We start from the raw sequence: 23,215 nt of genomic DNA on the forward strand, positions 1-23,215 counted from the left end.
TAACCACTAGACCACCAGGGATCTGCCAGCTCAGGTCCTCAAAATAGATATGGAAGCAGCAAATGCCTGCTTAGAAATAACTTCTACAGTTAATGGTTTACCAAAAAGATTCAATTAATGCCTAACCTTGTCTGAAAATGGCCTTTTTTAAAGGTGAATGCAGGATTTATATGTTTAACAAGACAGAAGGGCACAAATGTAGAGGCATCGTGTCATATTACGACGTGTCAGGGAGTCGTTGTCCTTCACTGCCTCAGCTCAATGTGCAGCAGCAGGTGGTAGTGAGACTGAGCACCTATAATTTAGTCCTTTTCTTACTGAGTTACGGCACTTCTGGTCTGTATTTTTAATGTAGTCAACATTCAACTTCACCTCCCTCTGCCTCAGTTTTCCTCTTGCTGTCTCACAGCCACCCCGAGGCAGCTATTGCTGTGCAGACAGTGAAAATAATCACATGTAAAAACTGTTCATTATCAAATTTCCTGCGTGTTGCGCAGCAATGATGCACGACATTATTCAAGGCCGCATCTGACGTCTGTGAGCTCTTTCATTAATGGGTTTTAAAACGCAGCGTCAGGAGATGAACCTGCTGTAACCAAAGTCAAATGTGCAGCCAGCGTTCCTCGTCAACGTTAACGTCGCATCTTCGCGACGTTTGCCTCGTCACATTTGCACATTTGTCTTTCTGACTGGGAAAAAGGTTCGAGCTGCAGAAAGCCGGCCGCGGCGTCTGAAGCGGGTGAGCTGAACTCGAGCCGAGCGAATGGGTGTATAGCAGCAATGTGTCTCGTCAATGTGTGGCCAAGGCCGGCTCCGTAATAAGCTGCTCAGACTTCATTAACTCTGTGAGTGTGACCAGACTGCTGAGAGCGGCTGGGTGTCACTCAGTCAGGTGCACAAACGCACACAGACACACACACACACACACACACAGACACACACACAGACACACACACAGGAGACGTGCTGCTGCTGTTTGCCGCACAGAGAAATTATATTTGCTGCCTCACGTGTTCATGTTTTCTCTGTCGTCATGGCGACAGCGTCTGGGTATTTAATCCTCGGCTGCTATTTTTTTGTTTATCCTCTTTTATTTTCTCATCGCTCTATTATCATCCACCTCTCAGCGTCTGCTCCACGTCTGTCCTCGTTCCTTCTCTCGCCGTTTCTCTGCAGAGCCTTTGAGTCTCTCTTCCTCTGATTTAAATCATCTTCTGTGTAGTTGATGCATCTGACTTTTCTGTCCTCCTATAGTTGTCTCGTTTGCATTTGCATGCTGCCATTGTAGCGTTCAGATGAGTCTCGGTAAAGAAAACGTTTGTTTTCTGGAGCCTATCAGGATTTAATTTGGGACCTGGAGACATGTTTTCAAGCACGCCTCGAGGGAATATCTTCATATTTGGTTTGCTATGACTCGAGGGTTAAACTGATTGGATTTTGGTGGTCAAAAGTCACTGTGGCCTCACGAAACACTTTATAGGACGATGACACAACTCGACTGGTGCACGGAGGCAAACAACCACGATGCTGTAATACTAGTTCACATTTGTCTTGGTATTTTGGTGCATAACATAAACACAGTAAGAGAAAATGAAAATGAAATCAAAAGCAAAAGTCAGTACTGAAATAGTCAAGAAACATGAATAGAACATTTAAATATGTTTTATTTATTTTATTTATAGGAATATTCCCACTGAGATTCAGAAGCTCTTTTCCAAGGAGCATAGAAAGTTTCACATAAAGCAACAAGCAGCAACTTAAAACAAATAACATTAAAACTTTCACATTAAAGAAACAAAAAAGAGAGAAAGAAACTAAGAAAAGTGTGAAAATATGGACATAAATCTTTCTTATTCAAAAATCAGTCAGGCGATGCTTCTTCGTATTCTCATTAAGCACATTTCTAAGTAGAGGACGATCATGAAATACACATAATACTGTTTGTCAGTCATCACACAAACTCCTATCTGAATAATAAATCTCCTGAAAGCACCGTTTGGACAAACGCACACTATTTGAGTACATCCTGCCCCTCTGCATGTTGAAAAGCATCATCAGAAACTCTCAGATCCAAACCCACAGATTTAAAACGACTCACTCTCATGTCTGTATTTTCTACGTCCAGGTGATGCAGCACCCCAGCGAGGGGGCTCAGGTCCTGGGGCTCCACAGCCAGCTGAAAGACGCCTCGGTGCCCGTCGCCGAGATCAGAGTCTACTCTCTGTCCAGCCAGCCGATCGACCACGAGGGACCCAAAGCAAAGATGTCTGGTGAGCCCGTCGTCCAACCACACCTGTCCGTGTCCGTCCTCCTCTCTTTTTAACATGTCCTCATTCTTCATACGTCCTCTGCGCCTCCAGATCGCTCCCCAGACATCGACAACTACTCTGAAGAGGAGGAGGAGAGCTACTCGTCAGAGCAGGAAGGCAGCGACGACCCCATTCACGGACAGGTGGGTTCGGATACACAGCAACGCCGGCATTGTAAGACAATATGTCAACTTTGGAAGACAAAATGAACAATGCAGTCACGTTTGTCCTGAGGGTTAGGGTTACACGTTTCTGCCACCCGGAGGAATCTGTAATTTCATTCAAGGAAAAGGACGCGTTTCATTTTGTCTCCTGTCGCTATAACTTTCACGGAGAGAGTCTGAAAGTGAGGAAGGAAGTCGACAAACGGGACGTAAATTAAACTTCTCAGGAAACAACTCCCATGATCCCACGCCACTGACGTCTTTTGTTTTGTTTTAACTGAAATAAAATACATACAGTCACATTAATTTCCATTATTTTTAACGTCCTAACATTCACGAATGTAATAAATACATCAGGAAAGATCGATCGATGAGGTTTTTCTGGGCCAATACAGATTAATAGCCATCAAGGAGACTGATAACTGATATTTAACCAAATTTAGAATAACTAAGTACTGTACTACAATTTACTTGTACTTGAGTATTTCCATTTTCTGCTTCTTTCTCCTCCCATTCCACATTTTGGAAGCAAATTTTGTACTTTTTTCTCTCCTACATTTATCTGAAAACTGTTGTTTCTAGTTATAATAATAGTAATAATAATCATCATCATAATAACACCTTGGAATAATATAGTGCCTTACATGAGACCCGAGGACGCTTTAAACAGTAGGATAAAAACAGACAAACAAACAAGTTATATCACTTTTATTAATATTTCTGGTTTATTTCCTTGTATGTCACGTTTGTCATCACGAATGTGCCGCAAAACAGGAAAGCAGCAGATCGTACAGCTCATCAGAATACATCCAGAAGATGTTAAACTTGTTTATTAAACTGATAATGAAAAAATGCTGAATATGGGAATCACATAATTGGTCCATCCCTAGTACAATTAATCACATCCTGTCTGTTTTACTAGATGCTGTTGCTCTGAGCAGATGTTTAACCACATTGGTGTAAAATAAGTTGTTCAAGTGCAGAAAAATCATCTTTAGAAATCCGTTTTCGCCTCATTCACGGTTAATGGCGTCTCTGTGTGGCCACCCGGCTGCCTTCCTCATTCATTCCTGTTCCAGGAGTTGATCGAACAGGGGAGAAGTTCACAGACACACCAAGCAGAGGGCTTTTTATTTTTTTTTGTACTGTGTCGCCTTCTGTGTCCTGGCTTATGAGCGAGAACGAGGCGAGGGATGATGGTGTTTGGGGGGGGATGCGAGGTGAATCGGCGCCCATCGGTGCGAGAGATTGGAGGAGAGAGTGAAAAGGAGCAGACAGACAGCGAGGGGGAGATAAGACGGGAGCAACAAGGCTTCGGAGGCCGGATTGAAAGGGCTGAATGGAGGGACGCCGAGCGGTGGGAGAGGAGGGGGGAGGGAGATGGTGCAAGGGTGAAGCTGCCGCACGACTGGAGCGGCGACACGAAGCAGAATAAAGAGGAAGAGAGCAAATCTGACACAGCCGGTGTTCAGTTTAACGTAAAGGAAATGTCTTTTCTTCCCCTGAATGAGGAACATGAGAGGTTAGACAGTTTTATAGCTCGCAGATGTAAATGTCAGCCCACCGCATTGGTTTTCTGCTTTTCCCTCAGAACAGAGCGCTTTATATAATCTGAGTAAACAGTCGGCTCGTTGCAACACGCAAGACTGCTCATGCTTCTTGACCCGTTTGACTTTGTTGTATCAAATGTCTCCATAGTCCGAGACCTCAGCAGTACAATGTAATCAAACTATCCGTCTGTGTGTCTCCGCATATCTTCAGAACCGTTCATCCGATCCACTCCTGCTTGTCAGGGTTGTTGCTGAGCAGGGGTGTGACGGTACGCAGGAGTCACAGCTCGGTGTGATTTTCAGTACAGGAACAAAAAAAATGACAAAAAATCCCAAAAGGCCACGTTTCTTTTCATTCATTTTCAACTGACAGTCGTGCTGTTACAGTTTGTTCCAACCACAAGCATTTAAAAAGACAATAAAATGCAAAGTTAGCAGGTAAATAGTTTAAAATGTAAGAAATTGCCTTTAAAAGATAATAACAAAAGCAAGTGAATACATATTTGCAGATTATAAAGAGGTTTTAGCAGAACTCAGGTGTTTGGAAAGCTTAATCCACAGGTGCAGAGCTCAGAAACTAAAAGCTTATTAAAATTTGGACACCAGTATTAATACATTTTGAATAAAGCTCTCTGGCTTCATGGCTCTGCGGACTGGGGATCTCATGGGGAAGCAGACGTAAACAAAATGGAGATTAGCACGGTGCAACAACTTGCCGTAGTAACGCGATGCAGTGAGAAGAAAAGAGTAGAGGCAGAAGGTTTAAATGAATCTGGACAGAATCGGTGGTGAGATTTTAAGTTTCTGGCAACAGTAGTATGCTGGCTAACGTTAGCCTCAGTTCAGGAGGCTTAAAACTGGATTGTAAACCCGCCATGTTATCAAATAATCTGTGCCGAACATTGATACCAATCATGGAGCCAGACCAGATTTCTCTTCCAGTGTCGGGGGCGATTTTGTTTGATTGAGCTTTTATTTACCAGCCAGTATCCCCCCTTTTGAACGGGCACTGCACTTGTCTAACCTGATAGAGACAATGGACAAAACTATGACATTAAAGGACAAGGCAGCCATTATCCTGTATTTTTCTCATTGTTGTATCTCAAAGCTAACAATACTTCGTTCTGTATATGTGCTCTTCTCTGTCTTCTCTGTTTTCTACTGACGCTGTAAACCTTTAGAAATGACTCACAGACCCTCTCCTTCCGCTCTTTCAGTATCTCTTCGACGAAGAAGAGGAGGTGAGGAAGAAGAAGCCGAGGCGTAAGCTCCCTTCCAATGCCGCCATCACCCGAGTAAGAAAAGCACCTCGCTCTGGTTTTTGTCTGCAAAGCAATCTGGTGAAAAAAGTCCTTTCAAATAGATTTGATTCGACCGGACTCCCCCTCATCTGCCTCTAGCCTCACCTCACTCAACCTGTCCTCCTCTCTCCACATCATTTGCTCCTCTCCCTCGCTCCCTCCCTCCCTCCCTCGTTGTTGGTTTTCTATAAATCCATTTTCTCCCTCTCGTTCTCGATACATGTTATTCAGGCCAGTTTACCGGGGGGGAAAACATTGAGACAAGTCACCATAATCACTTCTAATAACACTAACCTCTTCCTCACACACACACACACACACACACACTGCTATTTGACACAAGGGAAGCAATGTTTTGTATGTGTGTGTGTGTGTGTGTGTGTGTGTGTGTGTGTGTGTGTTTTTGGTTTGTGTGTGCAGCAGCAGCAGCAGCAGGAGTCTGTCGCAGCAGGTCATTAATTGAGCACTCCTGTGGAGGTCTCCATGAGTCTGTCACTGCTGCTCCCTAACACCACCACCTGTGGACAACACACATGCGCTCTCTCTGTCTCACACACACACACACACATACACACACACACACACACACACGCTCAAACAAACACACACAAAATAACCACAATTTCTTCACTGCTGCAGTTGAAGATCTCGTGCTCGAAAGCAATTACGACAGACCCGCTGTCCTGTACTGCAGACACACACACACACACAGACACACACACACACACTCACACACATATATAGAAACATTTACATCCCCAGAGTCCAGCATGAAGTCGACCCCCTCCACTGTCGAGCAGCAAATTGGGACACAACCTCCAAAACACTCCAGCTCTCTGCAGCCACTCAGACATCCACTTCTGTTGCAGATGAAAGCTCCGCTTAAAGCTGAATGTCACAAAAATACTCTAAAATCAAAATCAAATTATAATAAGAAGATGCTGTTCATTCCAGTTTACAGAAAAGTGCTTCAGGTAATAGAAAGTAAAGGTAAAAAAGGAGGTGCTAACTCTTACTCACTTCATCTGCCTTTCTATCAGCATTAGATGGACTGGATTATGACTAAATGTTCATTTTTGGGTGAACATTTCCTTTAAGATGTGCAGAGGACTGAAGTTTTAGTGCCATTTTTGAGCGTTAGAAAATCAGCTGTTGCTTTTTTCAGGTAATTTTTTTAGCTGTGTAGCTGCAACTTTACTAAAATCCTGTTATTGCTCAACAGCAAACAACAGACCGGCACAGTTAGCGACTAGCTGGTGAACACGGTGCTGCATTTAGCTGCTAAAGAGCCAAAAATATCTCCTTCAGGAGATGGTGGAGACCAAAAACGGAGCTAAAAGAAAGTGAATATTGGACTTAAACTTAAAATGTTCACAACCTGTTTCCACTAGCCTTAAATGAACAATAAAAGAAGTTAATGCAGATTTAAAGAAAGTTTTGTTCTTGTCTTAAAAAGTGTGAGACAAAAATAATGTACGCAGCTGAAGATCCACTGCTTTAATGATAATAATAGTAATAAAGTCTAGCTAACACTCATATTTTCAAGCCTTCTTCAAATGTCACGTACAGAAAATGATTATAATTTTGAGCCCTGAGCTGCTGAGTCACTTTTAATAACGTCTCCTTGTCTCCTTTCAAATAACCCGGCTCGTTAAATAAACAAACATCCCCTTTGTAGTCTGAACATCTGCCGTGGGAGACGTCGACTTGATAACCTCGATAGCGCTCTCACATTTCCCAGCTTAATAACACAAGACGCAGTCACACCCGGGCCTGCACGCAAACGTCTGCATAGATAACACTTTCTCTTTACGTGACACGCAGAAATATTGTCCTGCCGCTGTATCCATTAACTGCTGCTGTTCTGAATCGCCAAGCGTGAAAAGAGAGCTCGGAAATCACCCTCCTATCCCGCTCCTGTCATCTCTTTTCTGCGCCATACATCCCCCAACATCCATCTTCTGAATACCTCATGCTGTCCTCATTTTCTGTCTCCGCAGCAACCCAACATCAAGCAGAAGTTTGTCGCCTTGCTGAAAAGGTTCAAAGTCACCGATGAGGTGGGTGCCCCCGATATCACTTTATATCACACATCCCCACTTCTGCTTGTGCTAGGTTGAGAGTGCGTTTGCTAAAGTAAACATGCATTTCAGTGTTTTTGCCTTTGAAGACACAGAGAGGTGTGTGTGTGTGTGTGTGTGTGTGTGTGTGTGTGTGTGTGTGTGTGTGTGGGAGAAATGTGGCAGAGCGACTGAGATTCAGCTGGCAGCTCAAAAAAAAGAGGATAAAACAACGCTGTCGATTAAAAATAGAACAGAAATGTGTCGGTGCTTAAATGTGTGTGTTTGATCTCGCTCCGAGTCTGTTTGGGTGTGTATTTATGTGTGTGTGTGTTTCTCTTGTGTGAACGTGTGGTTGTTTGTGTGGTTGTTTTTCTTCTGCTTGTCTTTTTCAACACAAATTTGTGCCCACATATTTGCTTTTTTGCAGCCCTGTGGCGCTACGTGTTTCCTCATGTCTTTGCTTTTTGCTGAATCATTTTGCGTTTATTAGTTAAGTATGTTTTTTTAAAATGTTTTATTTCTATTCTCTGATATTATGCTGCTATAACGTAAAAAACAAACTTATCATCATGTTTTTTAATCAGTTTATTGATGTACATAAGTTTGTGCCCTTCAAAAATCACAAATCTGATTACTTCTGCCAAAACTACTGCTTGTTTTGCACATTTTTTACTTCTTCTACTACCGACCCTACTAGACAGATAATTCCAGTTTATTACAACAATGATTAATACCTGAGATTTGGCGGCGCCGCTTAAAATAAGTCGGACGGGGCAAAGAAACACAGGCAGATGATGGTAAATGCTTTAAACCCACTAATCCCACTTTTAAAAGAGAAATGTGGGTGAAAAGCTTCCACAGTCGACCTTGATCTGACTCACCTACTGTTTTCCAGCTAAGTTAATAGACCTGTTATGCTTTTTAGTTGTTTTTTTTCCTGTCTCACAGCGTTTTGTTTCTTGTGCATGTCAAGAATCTTAAAAAACTTCAAAGGTCAAAGTCCGCACCAGCAGACGCTCCTCTCTCCCGCAGAAAACACTGCTCCTGAAACGCCTCGTCGGTAGTCCCGCCTTTAATTCTGTGACTTTGTGACATCACATGACGTCACAATGTCACACACTTGCATAATGTATGCCTAGCATCTAGTTTGGCACGTAAGACTTTATTTAGCACAGCTGTTGTTGTTGTTAGAGATGCAGGCTCAGGCGTGTGTGAGCCGACCAATCAGAGGAGAGTGGGTATTCAGGAGGAGGAGTCTTAAAGGAGACATATTACGCTCATTTTCACTCTTTAAGTGAAGAGGTTTAGATAATCAGATCGGACTTGGTAGCGGTGTTGCCGACATGTTCAATGTATTGGCTGCCGGCTGCAAAAAGAATAATGACTCTTGCTTTTATGGTTTTTTATTTGAGATTAATTTAAACAGGATCATGTAAACAACAATCTCCTGCAGACATTCGGTGGCTGCCTGCAGGAAGTCTGCTTCCATATTACTCCAAACAGTTTCTACTAGTTAATTAGCGAAGCGCAAACACTTTAAGATGACTCATGGAGCTAATGAGCTACAAATATGTATGCTAATAAGCAGCTTGTTAATGGTTAATATGTGTTTCCTGATATAAAGTGTTATCAGACATGTAAGCGTGACAGGGCTACAGTATCACACTGACACATGGACTCTGATGATTAGGATCTCATGTTAAACAGGTCACCGTGAAACATCTCTCTTCTTTCACTTTTACTTTTCACTGTCTAAAATCTCAGACAGCTGTTTCTCCTTATTGCTGCTGAGATCATATCTGTCCTCTGTTTTACGAGAAGCTCGTATAAAGAAGCAGGAGTAGCTTCTGTATGAACAGAACGGATCGAAGCTGCGTGACCGTGTGTCCGTTGGTCACTTGTGTCGCCTGTGTGTCGTCCAGGTTGGTTTCGGCCTGGAGCACGTGTCCAGGGAGCAGATCCAGGAGGTGGAGGAGGACCTGGACGAGCTCTACGACAGTCTGGAGATGTACAACCCCAGCGACAGCGGGCCGGAGATGGAGGAGACCGACAGCATCCTCAGCACGCCCAAACCTAAGCTGAGGTAACGGCTTTGTTTTCTTGCCTTATATTTAGTTTGTAGTGTACTTTTTGTGGTGGACAAGGCCCCCAGGGAGCTAGATACCAGTCTGTGGAAGAACATGATGTTCATTTAAAGATCGGAAGATACTCACGTCTGTCTAAACATGTCGGTGCTGCCTGCTTCACACCTGCAGTACCTGTAAACACTGACAGGACTCACTGGTCTCCACTGACAATTCAGAGCCCCCTCTGTTGGTGAAAACCGCTCAGTGCACTCACATGTACATACTGAAGTTTACTGAAGGTTTACATGAACCAGAACTGGGTCAGTTAACTTGGGATCCATCAGAACACAAGTACAAACCACGACTTCAGTTTTCTGGTTTTGTGTCTGTGTCTTCAGGCCGTTCTTTGAGGGGATGTCCCAGTCCAGCTCGCAGACGGAGATCGGCAGCCTGAACAGCAAAGGCAGTTTGGGTCGAGACCCTTTCAGTCCAGTAAGTGATTAAAACGTCAACAGGAATTTCACCTATGTGAGCTGCGGGGCGCTCAGGAGAACCTGAACCATTGTGGTGCTTTGTTTCGGATCATTTCTCTATCTCACCGGGAGCTGAGAGCATTAAAGTTTATTGTCCCCAAAGGGCGTCTGACTTTACAACGAGACCTCATCCGAACAGGTGTCGCAGGTCTAACACACTCCTACGACTACATAAAAGCCGAGTGGTTTCCTATAAATGAATTTAAATGTGTGTTATGGCCATCATTTCTACGCCCTAAAACCTCTTTGTGTTTGCATTTATTATCACATAAATAATAAATCTAAGGGGTAGAAAAGGAGAAAACGTATTGAGTTACATGAGAGTCGGTTAAGTTGCTGTTTTTCAGGTGAGTTACTGGATAATGTTTCCTCTTCAGCCCCTTCTGAGAAGCAGTCTGGTCTGCATATGCATTTTATGAGGATTATAAGGATTATAAACCATAACATTTTAAACTGAATTTTTATTTAGTCTTCATCAACGACAGTATAATCAGTACACTTTCCTCTGTTTTCCGTTTTTCATCTGCATTTAATGTTTGTGCACATTATAGTCAAGTATTAAGCAAATCAAACATTAAAAAACACCCTAATATCCACTGTAAGGTATATAACTGTAAACAAATTGTAACAATGTATATTAATTTAATTAAATATGTAAACAAACCCATAAAAATATCTTTGTTTACAATTTTAATATTAGTCTTTATAGATTTGTTTACATATATTATTATTTTTAAAAAAAGTAACAATAAATATGTAGACAAACCCTAAAAAAACATAATAATAGATTTGGTAACATATGTATTATTATTTTTTAAATTAAAATTGCTTGACCTCATGTTTGTGTTATGAAAAGGAAAAAAATAAAGTATATTAGAAAAAAAACAACAACAACTTGATAATAAATATTTAGCTAACCCATAAAAATTAATAAACATATGTTTGTTTACATGTGGCAGGATAATAAAATAATCAAAACAGCCCACAGAGACATTAAATAGTGTAACAGTCATTGAAAACAACATGCGACTCTCTTCACTGACGTGTTGAATATCCAGAATGTGACGGCCATGAAAATGGCCCAGCGGGGGGCGCAGCAGTGTGTGAATGTAACATTTCAGAAACGTTTCCTCGGTGGAGCAGAAACCCAACAGCTCCTCTTTGACGGCCGCCATCTGCTCAATAAGAAGCGTGTTTAATCTCGTCTTGCTGAATGGGTTTGGCTGGATGTCTCCCTACTGCGGCTCCTCCTCTCGTAGTAACGCTGAAGCGAGCCTCTCGAGTGTCGGCACACTTCCTGAAAACATGTTATAGTGGCAGAATCTGCTTTCATATCAGATTTGGCTAATTTTGCATAAAATGACAGACGGAGCTGCTGTTAAGGATGTTTTTTGTCTTGTTATAAGCCTGTAGAGTCACTGTCGCTCCCTCGTCTTTCCAGCAGGGGGAGCAGCCTCCTCTAGAGAAGATGAAAACCTCCCGCAGCCGCAACCTGGAGGAGGCGCTGTCTGAGACCGACACACTGGTACGACTCTTGTAATGTGTGTGTGTGTGTGTGTGTGTGTGTGTGTGTGTGTGTGTGTGTGTGTGTGTGTGTGTGTGTGTGTGTGTGTGTGAAGGAGGAGAGAGTATTAATGGTGCGTTAGGATCTTCGTTAATTTTCCCTCTGAGGGGGATTCGCTGCCATCTGCGCTGTGAGTGAGACGGATCGAGAAGTGATGGATTGGCGGAGATGATGGCTTTAAGATTGCCCGTATCTTTTTCTGACGCTGACAGTCTGTCTTCCTCTACGTGTGTGTGTGTGTGTGTGTGTGTGTAGGAGCTAACAGACCAGGAGCTGTTTGCTGAGGTGGGCCCCAGCATCATGGTGTCCGTGGCAGAGAAACCCCGCACGCCCCTGAAGAGCAGCAAAAGCGAAACACAGGCCATGCCGTCACCGAGGTAACCGATCCTTGACACAAAGGTTTTGCTTTGTTTATATGTGGCGGACCCTGCCACCTTTCTAGCTTCAAACAGTGTTTGAATACTACGTAGTGCCCCTTTAATATTCGCTCTTTTCTTTATCTTTCACTCCTAAAATGTGTCTCTCATCGTGACAAACAATCGACCCGGCAGCTGGGAAGCCTTAACTACGGTGGCCCTGAGAGCTCAAGGCACTGCAGCTGAGGGAAAAACATGCACATAGACAAAACACAAACAAACTCAAGTGGAAATGGACAACTTCTCAACTCTCCTCCCACACAGAGTTTCCCTGTGGTGTTACTGTTGGCGCCGCCGAGGCAAAGACAGCATTATTAATGTGGCTATGTTTAAAAAAATACTGATAATCAGAATACCGATACCACTCAAGAACTATTTGTACGGGCGACTTCTGGTTACACTGCTTTCTGTTGACTTTCATTCAGAGGATGTTACGTAAACGTCTGCATCCAGAAGACAGAAACGCCGTCTGGTCTGTTTTCTGCTTTTCAAAGTGAATATTTTGGAGATGCGTGATGTCATTCGAGCCCGCTTTCCTCCCCCCGCAGGTTGGACGGAGGCCACACACCCAGACAGAAGCGCGTCAGCACCCCCATGAAGGAGAGACAGCTGTCCAAACCTCTGAGCGAACGGACCAACAGCTCCGACTCGGAGAGATCCCCGGAGCTGGGCCACAGCACGCCGGTACGTTGGCTCCGGCGTCATTTTAACCCGGCGGACGAGAATAAATCATCACGTTGTGCGTCAGTTTTCCCACAGAGGGATTTACACTGTTGCTGCCTTTGTGCTGCGTCCTCCTCCACCCACTCCCCTTGTCTTTTCACTAAGTAAAGAAGGGATCCTGATAATCTATGACTCGCCCCGGGCTCAGGAATGAATTATGTATGTGCCGATGAGTCATCTGCACAGTAAATGTATCACTGTAGGGGGGTTTATGAACTCGGTGTGTGTGTGTGCGTTGTGTGTGTGTAGCTCCTGAGGAAGGTGGTGTACGACCAGCTGAACCAGATCTTGTTGTCGGACTCTGCGCTCCCAGAGAGCCTCATCTTGGTCAACGGCACCGACTGGCAGGGGCAGGTAAGACTGAGGGCATGTGTGTGTGTTTGTGTGTGTGTGTTTGTGTTTTTCATCAAACATTTATCCTCTCTGTGTGTTTGCAGTATGTTGCAGAGCAGCTCCAGGTGCAGAGATACCCGGTGGTCTGCACGTGTTCGGCGGCCGAAATCCAGGCGGTGCTGTCCGCCGTGCTCACTCGCATCCAGAAATTGTGAGCGTTTATGGCACAACACACACCGAGACACACACAAGAGAAGAGCTAGCATCCTTGAGTTTGCAGGATGACTCATCTTCTTTGTCTTTTTCCTGCTCCGAGCCGTATTTGTCTGTTTTCTGCTCTCTGTTTGACCCTTTCCTCTTCTTTTCCTCCATCTCTAGATTCCTTGTTTTGTCACACCAAGTACGGAAGACGAGGAGAGACTGTGCTCGCTATCACTTTTTATTTAATGCTGTTATCTCAGCTCAGAAATTAGTTCTTGCATTATCTCAGGAAATGACCTTTGTTTAATCAAGATAATGAAATAATCGACTTGTGATCTCGATAACGACATTTAAAAAAATGATAATCGCGAGTACGGCTGCTCTTGGCTTCCGTAGTTAATTAGACAAAACAAGGAATTTAAAGACGTCACATTTGACATTTTCACCTTTTTCCAACGTACTTCTTGTATCTCTGTCTCTGTCAGTGAATACAGATACATTACCTTGATGGTTTCCATTATTTCATACAGCAAACTCTTTAAATTTCCAATTTTTAAACGTCCTAAGTACGCGGCACGACTTGTTTCCTCGCCTCCGCTGTTTACTGTAGGTGTTCGTCAGTGGCTTTGATGGATGAGACAATGTGATGAAGCTCCAGACACAATAACAACCCTCTCGCTCTCTCTCTCTCTTTCCGTGTCCCTGCAGCTGTAACTGTAACTCGTCCATGCCCAGAGCGGTGAAGGTGGCGGCGGTGGGCAGCCAGAGTTACCTGGGAGCCATCCTCCAGTTTTTCGTCACCCAGCTCGCCAACAAGACGTCCGACTGGCTCAATCACATGCGCTTCCTGGTCGTGCCTCTGGGTGAGCCTGGTTGTGTTTTAGTGGAGCTCCCGTTTCTTGCAGAGTCACGCTGCGGCAAGGTTTTATAGTCGGGGGACGCTGGCGAGCATCAAATGTTTTTCCGATGAGATGAGATACAGTTACACCGCCATAAAAAGCTCTCTTTATCTTCAAGCGATGACACGCTCGCTTTTTTATTTGCGTTCTGCTTCTTCTCCATCAGGCTCCCATCCGGTCGCCAAGCACCTCGGCGCCCTCGACAACCGCTACAGCTCGTCTTTCCTCGACGGAGCGTGGAGAGACGTGTTCAGCCGCTCTGAGCCGCCGCAGACAGGTGCAGCACCCGTCACACCGAGGATGAACGATCTCCGCGAAGTTGGTAGAAGCTTGTGAGTGAATTTTGTGTGTTTTTCCGTCTCTTCCAGATCAGCTGGACGTAGCGGCAAGAATCGCCCAGTACATCAGCGGAGCCACGGTCACGCACCAGCTGCCCATCGCCGAGGCCATGCTCACCTGCAAACACAGGACGTGAGTACAGACGCAAACACGAGCCAGGCTGCATTCACTCTGCGTGTTTTCCTCTACTCTCTTGTTCTCTCTGTTTCCAGGCGAGATGAAGACTCCTACCAGAAGTTTATTCCCTTCATCGGGGTAAGATCTCACTGTAGCATCGAGAAAGTCTGACGTGTAGATTACCGCCGATCACTTCTGCTCACATCGCCTCTTATTTTCCAGGTCGTGAAGGTCGGTCTTATCGAGTCCGGTCAGTCTCCGACAGGTGAGGACATAGTTTGAACACCTAAAGGTGAATTTAAGTCGATTCAGCTGTCGATGACATGATCATGTTTTCGGTCGTCTAGGCGACACAGACGAGGGCGTGGCGGTGAGCTTGGCTGTCCCCTCCACGTCTCCCCCCTCCCACGGCTCACCCACAGGGATGATTAAAGAGGCGGCCACGCCCCCCTCCTCCCCCTCCATGGGCAGCGTGCTGACGGTACAGGGGTGAGACTGACATCCTCTCTTTCTCTTCTTCCTCTTCTTCCTTCTCTTCTCTTTATAAGTGAAGGAAAAATAACTAATTGATCATTTATTTCACGGGTAGTAACCGCATAAATAGTGACAAGCTGCCATAATGTTTTATTCAGTCGTACGAGTGATACTAAGATGGCCGCCAGCCTCTTAACTAATGATTGACGCCACATTTGACCAGTTTGGAGCTGCTATGCCCGCCCTGGAGCCTACAACAGCCAACAAGTGATCCCATACAAAGCTCTCTCTCTGTTATCTAATGTGAACTTGGACCATATAACACTATATGATGTGGATCTATGGTGTATTGAGGCAGTTTCAGGTCATCTGCAGGCTTGTTTTTGCATTAAAAAATAAGGGATTCATTAATTAATATTTCATTTTTTTTAAAAACCCTCTATAGATCAATGCCAGAAGCACTTACAGAGCTTCTTAAAAAGGAAAATCAATGTCAGTATATTTTCATTGCTTGACCCTGTCAGATGGGGAACTGAAGCCATTAGATTGCTCTCTCCAAAGCCACAGACTTCTTACCTGGCAAAACACACGAGTTAGTGGTCATTGGTTAGTCAGTGAATCCAAACCAACATGAAGGTCAGCCAGTAACCCCATTAAACAAACCGATCGGGGCCACTGTAGACCAGCAACTCCAGTGTTTGCGAGGTAAAACTCCAGTTTTTGTCAAAGGAGTCTGGTGGCTTTGAAAAGAGGGCACGGATAGAAATCACAGCTTCAGTTTAGCGATGAAAATATTCAAAATGTGGCGTAAAGTTAAAATGGATTAGTACCTCAAACAACCCGGCTACCAACCCCTCTTCAAAAAACCCAAACTACCCCGTTAATACAATACATGTTTCTGTAACTCTCAACACAAAGTACCAAAATGTGGATGTTACTTTAAACACTGAGCTGCATACTTTGCTCCCTTCACCAATTTAGCTTGACTGGGAACCAGTTCTAAAGAAGCGGGGGAGTCTTTGATACTTCAGTCGTGTTTTCATGTCTTTGATCCAGTTGATTTTTCGCTGCATTCCCTCTCTGAAGAGCCAGACAGACTGCAGCTGTGATCCGTCTATTTCCGCCTCTGCAGATTTTATATGGTGCAAATTACAAACGTTTCAGATCTGGTGCTGCAGAGGCTGAAACATTTCTCTGGATAAATAAAGGTTAAAAAGGAGAGCTGCTCAGAGCGATCCTCGTTAACGTTCATAAACACTTCCTGCCCACAGGAGTCCCAGCATGTCTCACGGCGTGGACGCCATCGGCCTGCAGGTGGATTACTGGCTGGCCTCGCTGGCTGAGAAGAGGCGGGAGGGCGAGCGCCGCGACACCGGCTGCAAGAACACGCTGAAGAGCGCCTTCCGATCGCTGCAGGTCAGCAGGCTACCAGGCGGGGGCGGCAGCGAGCCGCAGGCCCAGGTCAGCACCATGGCCATGACCGTGGTCACCAAGGAGAAGAACAAGAAAGGTGAGGGAGGAGTATCACGTTAGAGGAGGCCTTCGTTTCACGTTCTAGGAAACTATAGCCGATAAACAGTGGTAAGAGTTTGTAAGCAGTTTAGCGGTGGTCAGAGAGGAAAGCCATTAAATCAATCAATACAGAGATCATAGAGAAGCCTTGAGAGGCAAGAGAGAGAAACAAGTCCTGGTTGTTTTCTTATTCTTCACACACACACACACACACACACACACACACACACACACACACAGTGCTTTTACAATCTGCCTCTCTGCCTGTATTCAGTTCCCACCATCTTCCTGGGAAAGAAGCCAAAGGAGAAGGACGTGGACTCGAAGAGCCAGGTCATCGAAGGCATCAGCCGACTCATCTGCTCCGCCAAGCAGCAGCAGACCATCCTGAAAGGTAAAGCGTCGACGATCAGGACTTTCCTCTGCCTCCATTTCCTCCACGTGTTACCGTAGATGTTCATCTCTAAGTGTTTGTGTCTCCCTCCAGTGTCCATAGACGGCGTGGAGTGGAACGACGTGAAGTTCTTCCAGCTGGCCGCCCAGTGGCCCACCCACGTCAAGTACCTACCTGTCGGACTCTTTGGCTACAGCAAGCCTCCCTCCTAGGGCTGCGCCACCCGCTGACTCCTCCGACCCTGACTTGACCTTCGTCTTTCCTCGATCCCGTCACACGTTTTTTGCGCAAAGACCCCGCCCCTCGGCACCTGCAGAGCTGAGCGAAGACGGGCTGGACTCTTTTCTTTCTTTGGTTTCGTTTTGGCTACAGTCGGTTTGTTTCTCTTTTGGGAGGGAGATGATGAGGAGGAGGAGGAGGGAGGTGTTGGGGTGCAGCGCCGTTACTAGTCACTTTAACGCCCCTTTTTGGTGTGTGTTTGTGTGTATGCGTGTGTGTGTGTGGCGAGTGTGCATGCACACGTGAATGTACAGTATGTGTGAGTGCGTGTGCGTCTACAAGGGGCTTACAGCACAAGTTTATTAGCCAACTGCCATTTACGTTTCCGTTCTATGGAATGCAATAGCATGCGACAACTCACCGATTTCAAGCCCTTAAAAGCCCGACCCCTCAATGTCACACCCCCCGATCCACACGTGCATGCTCCGAACTAACGGATAACACCACTCATGTGCCGGGAGAAAAAAAAACAGCGAACTCGAAATAAACAAAATAAAGTGACGCGACAGGGCTTCGGTGTTTTGCATGAGCCAGTGAAAACACAAAGAAAAAGTCTCCTCTGCTCACGAAACGGTTTTGCATGCGATGAATTTCCTCCTCGACGTGTTCACAGAAGCTCTTCAAAAAACAGGCTCATTCTTTACTTTACTTTGATTTTCAAGGGCTTCCATATAATTTAAAATATTTTGTCTGTACCAAAATAAGTCATTTGGATGTCAACGCCAAACGTTTCCTTTCAAAAAAAGAAAAAAAAAAACCAACAACAAGAAACAAAATGATATCTATAAAGGGGAAGTGTCTTTTTTTTAAATTGTGCTCTAGTGAAAAATAGTCAAACCTTCCCTTTAAAGCTGTTGTGTGATGCATAGTGTAACTTTTTTGTGACGAGTTCCAGGATTTCAGGGCGGGAGCTGATGTGACGTGCAGTTTTCTTTATCTTCTCATTTGCTATGCACTTATGAATACACACCTGTGTGTCTGCAGAGTACAGCCGGTGGAAAATAGATGAAAAGCAGAGCCGACCGGATGTGCAGCAGGAAACAACAAAATGCATATTGAACAGACTAAAACTCAGCGATGTCGATGAGAAAACGATGAGAAAAGTTTTGTTTTTTTTCCTGCGTGAACTCTGCTCTATACAAAAATAGGAGTTAAAGGATAAATTCGTCTAAAAAATGGAGATTAAAGTCTACTTATCTACTTCACAACATTTTGATGGACAGTCAGGTGAAGTGTTCGTAGTCCACGAAACATTTCTGGAGCTTCACAGCAAAACAGCGTTACAGCGTTCTCCTAAACAACAGAAGCAGATGGGGACTTGTTTTACAAACGTAGAAAAGCAACTGAAAATAAACATCACATGTCTTCATACAGCTCGTCTGGCGTAATCCACGTCTCGTGAAGACAAGAGATTCAAATTGATTTGAAAAGACGTTATTTACACCCTTTTGTAACCTTCACTGTCGCTCCTGAGCTAACAGCCCGAGCTTGATGAGCCAAGGGTGCAATAACAACTTTTTTCAAATCGATTTGGGATCTCTGGGCTTCAGGAGACTTCTGGACCACCTGTGAGGAGCCCAAACAGAAATGTTCAGCGGATGACGACACTTCCTGAATTTTCATTTTTAGGGTGAACTGTTCCTTTAATCACCTGCAATAAAAGCACAACGTTTGTTTGCCCCAATTCGGTGAAAAACAGCGGACCTGTTTAAAAATCACATTTTTTAAGCGTCTCCTTCAGTTTATCAGGAAGAACAGGAGCCGTTCTGGTTATTTAAGCGCAGGTCTGCTACTCGCTTTCTCTTAGGATGTCGTGAGGTGATTAGTGAGTGTACAGTAACTGGTAACACGTGTGTGTGTGTGTGTGCGTGTGTGTTTGTGTGTGCGTGTGTGTGGTGAAATAAATGTAATGTCAAAACAAAATAGGAGGAATACTTTTTCTACCATGTGACAGAGGGCATGCAAGTGTGTGTGCGTGTGTGTGTGTGTGTTGGCACTATGTGTTGATGACGTGGTCGTTGTCGATGTCATCGATCATCAGATTAGGGCTGCGAAAGCTGCAGCGGTTGTCTTGTTTACTTTGTAGCTCGGCACAAGGCGAATGCAGCTTTTTTTCTCTCCCACCACTAAACACTTTGAAAAACCAAACAAAACCTTCAATGGAATCTGCTTTTTATTAAAGTGATTTGGTTTTCTGTACAAATCCAAGAATGTATCTGCGACAACAGCGGTTTATAATAATGGTTCTCAAAGCCGCGTAGCTCTGCCTTGTGTCACCTACATCGTAACGCTCTCCATCTCCAGTCAAGTATTAGCAAAGTAGTTTGTTTCCTTTTAAATAGTGTTAATGCCAACGTCTTGATTTAAAGTTTCTGTTTGAAAATAGATTAGGACATTTTTTGGATATTTCAGTGTTACAGTTGTGGTGTCAGCAGCACGTCTCGGCCTCGTCTTTCTGTCGGACAGCACCTGTGACGCGAGGGTTTCATAGTGAACGGTGTCACTGTAATAGATTACATTTGTTGTTATTTGGCCTAAAACAGACGTCATGTTTGAGATATTTGACCGTCAACGAAAACACAATCAGCCGGTGGAAGCTCCCCTCTCAAAAGTTTCTCACTTTTGTTGCCGACAAACAGCGACGTGCTCGACAGACGGACTGACTGACGGACGGGTCACTGAATATCAGTGAGCGTTGATGTACTGTAGTTTCACGTTGAGGTTGCTTCGTCATTTCATTCCAAAATACTGACACTCGCTCTTAAAATTTATTATATTGGCATAATTTGCTGTTTTGAAACTGAACTAAATCTTAAGACCTTTGCAAAGAAAAATCTTGGTACCTCTTTAAAATAACTCGTACTTAGAGAATTGTTTTTAATCGGCCGCTAATGACTTCATTAAAGGTCCCACATCGTGCTCATTCTCAGATTGGGTGTTTACTAGAAAAATGTTTACGTGCTCAACGCTGAAAAAAACACATTATTTTTCTCATACTGTCCGTTGCTGCAGCACCACTATTCACCCTCTGTTTTTAGCTCCTGTCTCTTAAAGACCACACCTTCTTGAAAAGCAACAGTCTGCTGATTGGTCAGCTGTGTCAGGCCTGAGCAGACTCCACCCAACAGCTTATTTTACAGTTTCTGAATACAGCGTGTCTATTTATCTCTGGAGCAGCGTTTTGATACCTTTACAGTATTTATACATCATATAGACCTGGTTTATAATAAAAAAATACACGGAAATCTCACTTTCTACAATATAAAACCCTTAATATTAATAGATTGATTAAGAATACATTATAGAACGTTTGGGTTGCCAGGTTGTAAGGCCAAGTTTCAATGGAGAAAAATGTGGCAACCCAGAACTGAAGAGCTTCTTGCTGATCTCTTCAGTATGTTACTTTAAAGGTGCAATATGTAGACATTTTCCACCCGTCAGAGAAACCAACAAGTGCTGCTAACTTTAGCTCTCGTTAGCTCAGTTAGCCGTGCAGCTAGCGCTTCTATCGGCCGACTCTGGGAGCTCGGAGCACCGAGGGAGCGCCGGTGTCGTTTACAATCGGAAACAAAGCAGCTAGCTACTTAGCATGCTAACAATGCGAAATGTCAAAACTGTTATTTCTTCGCACTCTGTTGATATTAGTTAATTTGTAATCTTTTAAATTAAAATTCTTACACATTGCACCTTTAATCTTTAATGAAGTCATTAGTGACGGCTGAGAAAGTCCAGTACGCTTTATAATGAATGGGTACCACTTTTTTTTAAATTAGAAAAATGGATTTCAAAAGATTATATAACATTTTGGAATGAAATGCTTGATTTTATTTTTTATTTTTATTAAACTAACTAAGGAGGGTCGGTGATCTCTTGTCTGCTGTTAGAGACGACCTCGACTAACTCAAAATGCTCTCTGCCTTGTAGTGTTGTTAGCCTAATTATTGCAACGATGTGAATCTAAACTACTTTTTCCTAAATTGTATGAAGTCGTAGCGTAACGACGCCTCTTTTCTGCTCGCAGGTTAAAAAGGTCAGCTGACTCGAACTCGAAAAATACTTGGAAAAGAGGCACTAAAAACCAAAATCACTGCCAAAACTACAATGTGAAGAACTTGTGATTATATTCAGATAGATTTGTGGTGTTTTTTGGGTTTGCTGATAACACATTACCAACAAAGTGATCCTTGTTATGTAGTCATCATTTCAGTGTTTGGAGGAACTGAATGCTTTTTTTATTTGACGGCCATGCTCTGCAGCTTTTTCTCTTCTTAACGACATCTTTCCGCTCATTCTTACCGTTTACATGTTTTTCTAGAGTCTCTTTGAAAACGCTGGTTGGTCTCTCTGTAAGTCTTGAACCTTCTTCCTGTGTGTTTTTACCTGTACCTCTGTACCTGTGTGTGTTCGTGCCGGTGTAACAATGGTTCCTCTGTCCTTGACTAGTCGTGGTTAGAGATTAGGAGCTGTTTTGGTCCGTCAATAAATCTCCGTCAGTGATCAGCAGTGTCTTTTCTCTCCACTGTCCAGATATACTGTGTGTCCCTCTGATAATGAGAGTCTTCACCAGGCTTCCACAAGCTTAGCTTCAATGATATTGTCCCCATTGCCTCACAGCTTGTACATTTTGCTGTCTGTCCTCATGGGAACAGGATTTGCCTACGAAAGCAGTAGATTTCTGCCTGACGAGGTTCTGCTCAGAGCAGAGCGTCCTAAGCTTGTGGACTCGTGGAGAGTATTTTGCACATGCCATCGTTTCTTCAGCAGCAGTCTTCAGCTTATTTGCCTTTTGCCTATAACAATAATTATAATAAACTTTAATGCTTGTACATATCAGATAGTACTTGTTATATTGTATTCTAGTTTGTTGTTTTGGTTTTTCTTGATTTGACATGTTTTGTAGTACTGCTTTTTCATGATTACGTTTGTCAAATCAAGCAGATGTGGGATGAAAAGTGGAAGTGTTTATTGTTTCATTTGTTTTTTAAAATAAAAATATTCCTGATTTGTAGCCCAGTCTCTTGTTTTATATATATATATATATATATATATGTATGTTTTGTGTGTGTGCATAGCTTCTTTGCAACCACCAGTTTTGGTAAGTGTAATGTATAAAAGCGATTTTATAGCCAGCTTTTTTCAAATAAAGATCAACAAAAGATTTCATCTGACAAAATCATGAAACAAATGGGGTTGCAAGGAGAAATTAATAAATAATCACAGAGCTTTGACTCTTCATGCACGACAAAAAAACATAGATTTTACTTTCAACAGAATCAGACACATAAAAGTGATTTTTATTTGGGATAAACTGTTAAAATAGTGAATAATTGTGACTGTAAATAAATAGGGCACATGATGCATGTGAAGCAGGTCAGTGGTACACACTGGGTCCACTCAGTCTCTGAATGGGGCCTCTGCTGACTTGAGATCGGAGCACAAAGAGTATGAGCAAAGCAAGAGACCTCACCTCCACGTACATCCTGATAGGTGGAAAAACATGCTTAATTTTTTTGCCGTCACTTACAACCATTTCAAATGCTTACAGTATATTTTTGACCAGGTTTAAATAATGTGTAATAAATTATTATGTCACCTATCTTTTAAAGGTGCAGTATGTACACATTTTAGTATAAAACATTCAAAAATTAAGCTAAATTAGCAACAGAAAGTGAAGACAGTGCTGATATTACGTCAAAGACGTCTTTGTACTGCTTTGCAGAGATATTTATTGAAGTAAGCATGCTAACCAGCTAGCCCCCATCCATTTTGCATCTCAAGAGGTGAAAGTTTGATAGTAAACAAAACCAACACTCCCCCAGTCAGCTAATATGACCGCTATCTGCTCTGTTGACTGAACTTACTAGCTAACGGCTGCTATAGTTAGCATCATTAGCAGTTACTCTGGTAATGTGCTGCCCCCTGTTTGTTTCGAGTATGAATTTGACAGGTAGCCATATTACTTACTTACATATTGTACC

The 23,215-nt window shown here is 43.5% G+C and overlaps 1 protein-coding gene across 1 annotated transcript in view; it reads left to right on the forward strand.

Moving 5' to 3' along the window:
* Window positions 1-22,245, forward strand: part of pacs1 (phosphofurin acidic cluster sorting protein 1) — a 57,712-nt gene extending 35,467 nt beyond the window's left edge. Inside the window, exons 5-24 of the mRNA XM_084344689.1 lie at window positions 2,126-2,270; window positions 2,361-2,452; window positions 5,241-5,318; window positions 7,325-7,384; window positions 9,310-9,470; window positions 9,852-9,945; window positions 11,428-11,511; window positions 11,806-11,927; window positions 12,515-12,650; window positions 12,939-13,043; window positions 13,127-13,233; window positions 13,932-14,086; window positions 14,289-14,399; window positions 14,491-14,593; window positions 14,674-14,716; window positions 14,801-14,843; window positions 14,926-15,067; window positions 16,324-16,562; window positions 16,839-16,958; window positions 17,052-22,245. Coding sequence (XP_084200815.1) covers window positions 2,126-2,270; window positions 2,361-2,452; window positions 5,241-5,318; window positions 7,325-7,384; window positions 9,310-9,470; window positions 9,852-9,945; window positions 11,428-11,511; window positions 11,806-11,927; window positions 12,515-12,650; window positions 12,939-13,043; window positions 13,127-13,233; window positions 13,932-14,086; window positions 14,289-14,399; window positions 14,491-14,593; window positions 14,674-14,716; window positions 14,801-14,843; window positions 14,926-15,067; window positions 16,324-16,562; window positions 16,839-16,958; window positions 17,052-17,170 — 2,259 coding nt within the window. The 3' untranslated portion in view covers window positions 17,171-22,245. The remainder of the gene's footprint in view (window positions 1-2,125; window positions 2,271-2,360; window positions 2,453-5,240; window positions 5,319-7,324; window positions 7,385-9,309; window positions 9,471-9,851; window positions 9,946-11,427; window positions 11,512-11,805; window positions 11,928-12,514; window positions 12,651-12,938; window positions 13,044-13,126; window positions 13,234-13,931; window positions 14,087-14,288; window positions 14,400-14,490; window positions 14,594-14,673; window positions 14,717-14,800; window positions 14,844-14,925; window positions 15,068-16,323; window positions 16,563-16,838; window positions 16,959-17,051) is intronic.
* The last annotated feature ends 970 nt before the right edge of the window (window positions 22,246-23,215 follow it).

Source organism: Pagrus pagrus, assembly GCF_965226575.1.
Source record: "Pagrus pagrus genome assembly, chromosome: 22".
Lineage (NCBI taxonomy): Eukaryota > Metazoa > Chordata > Actinopteri > Spariformes > Sparidae > Pagrus > Pagrus pagrus.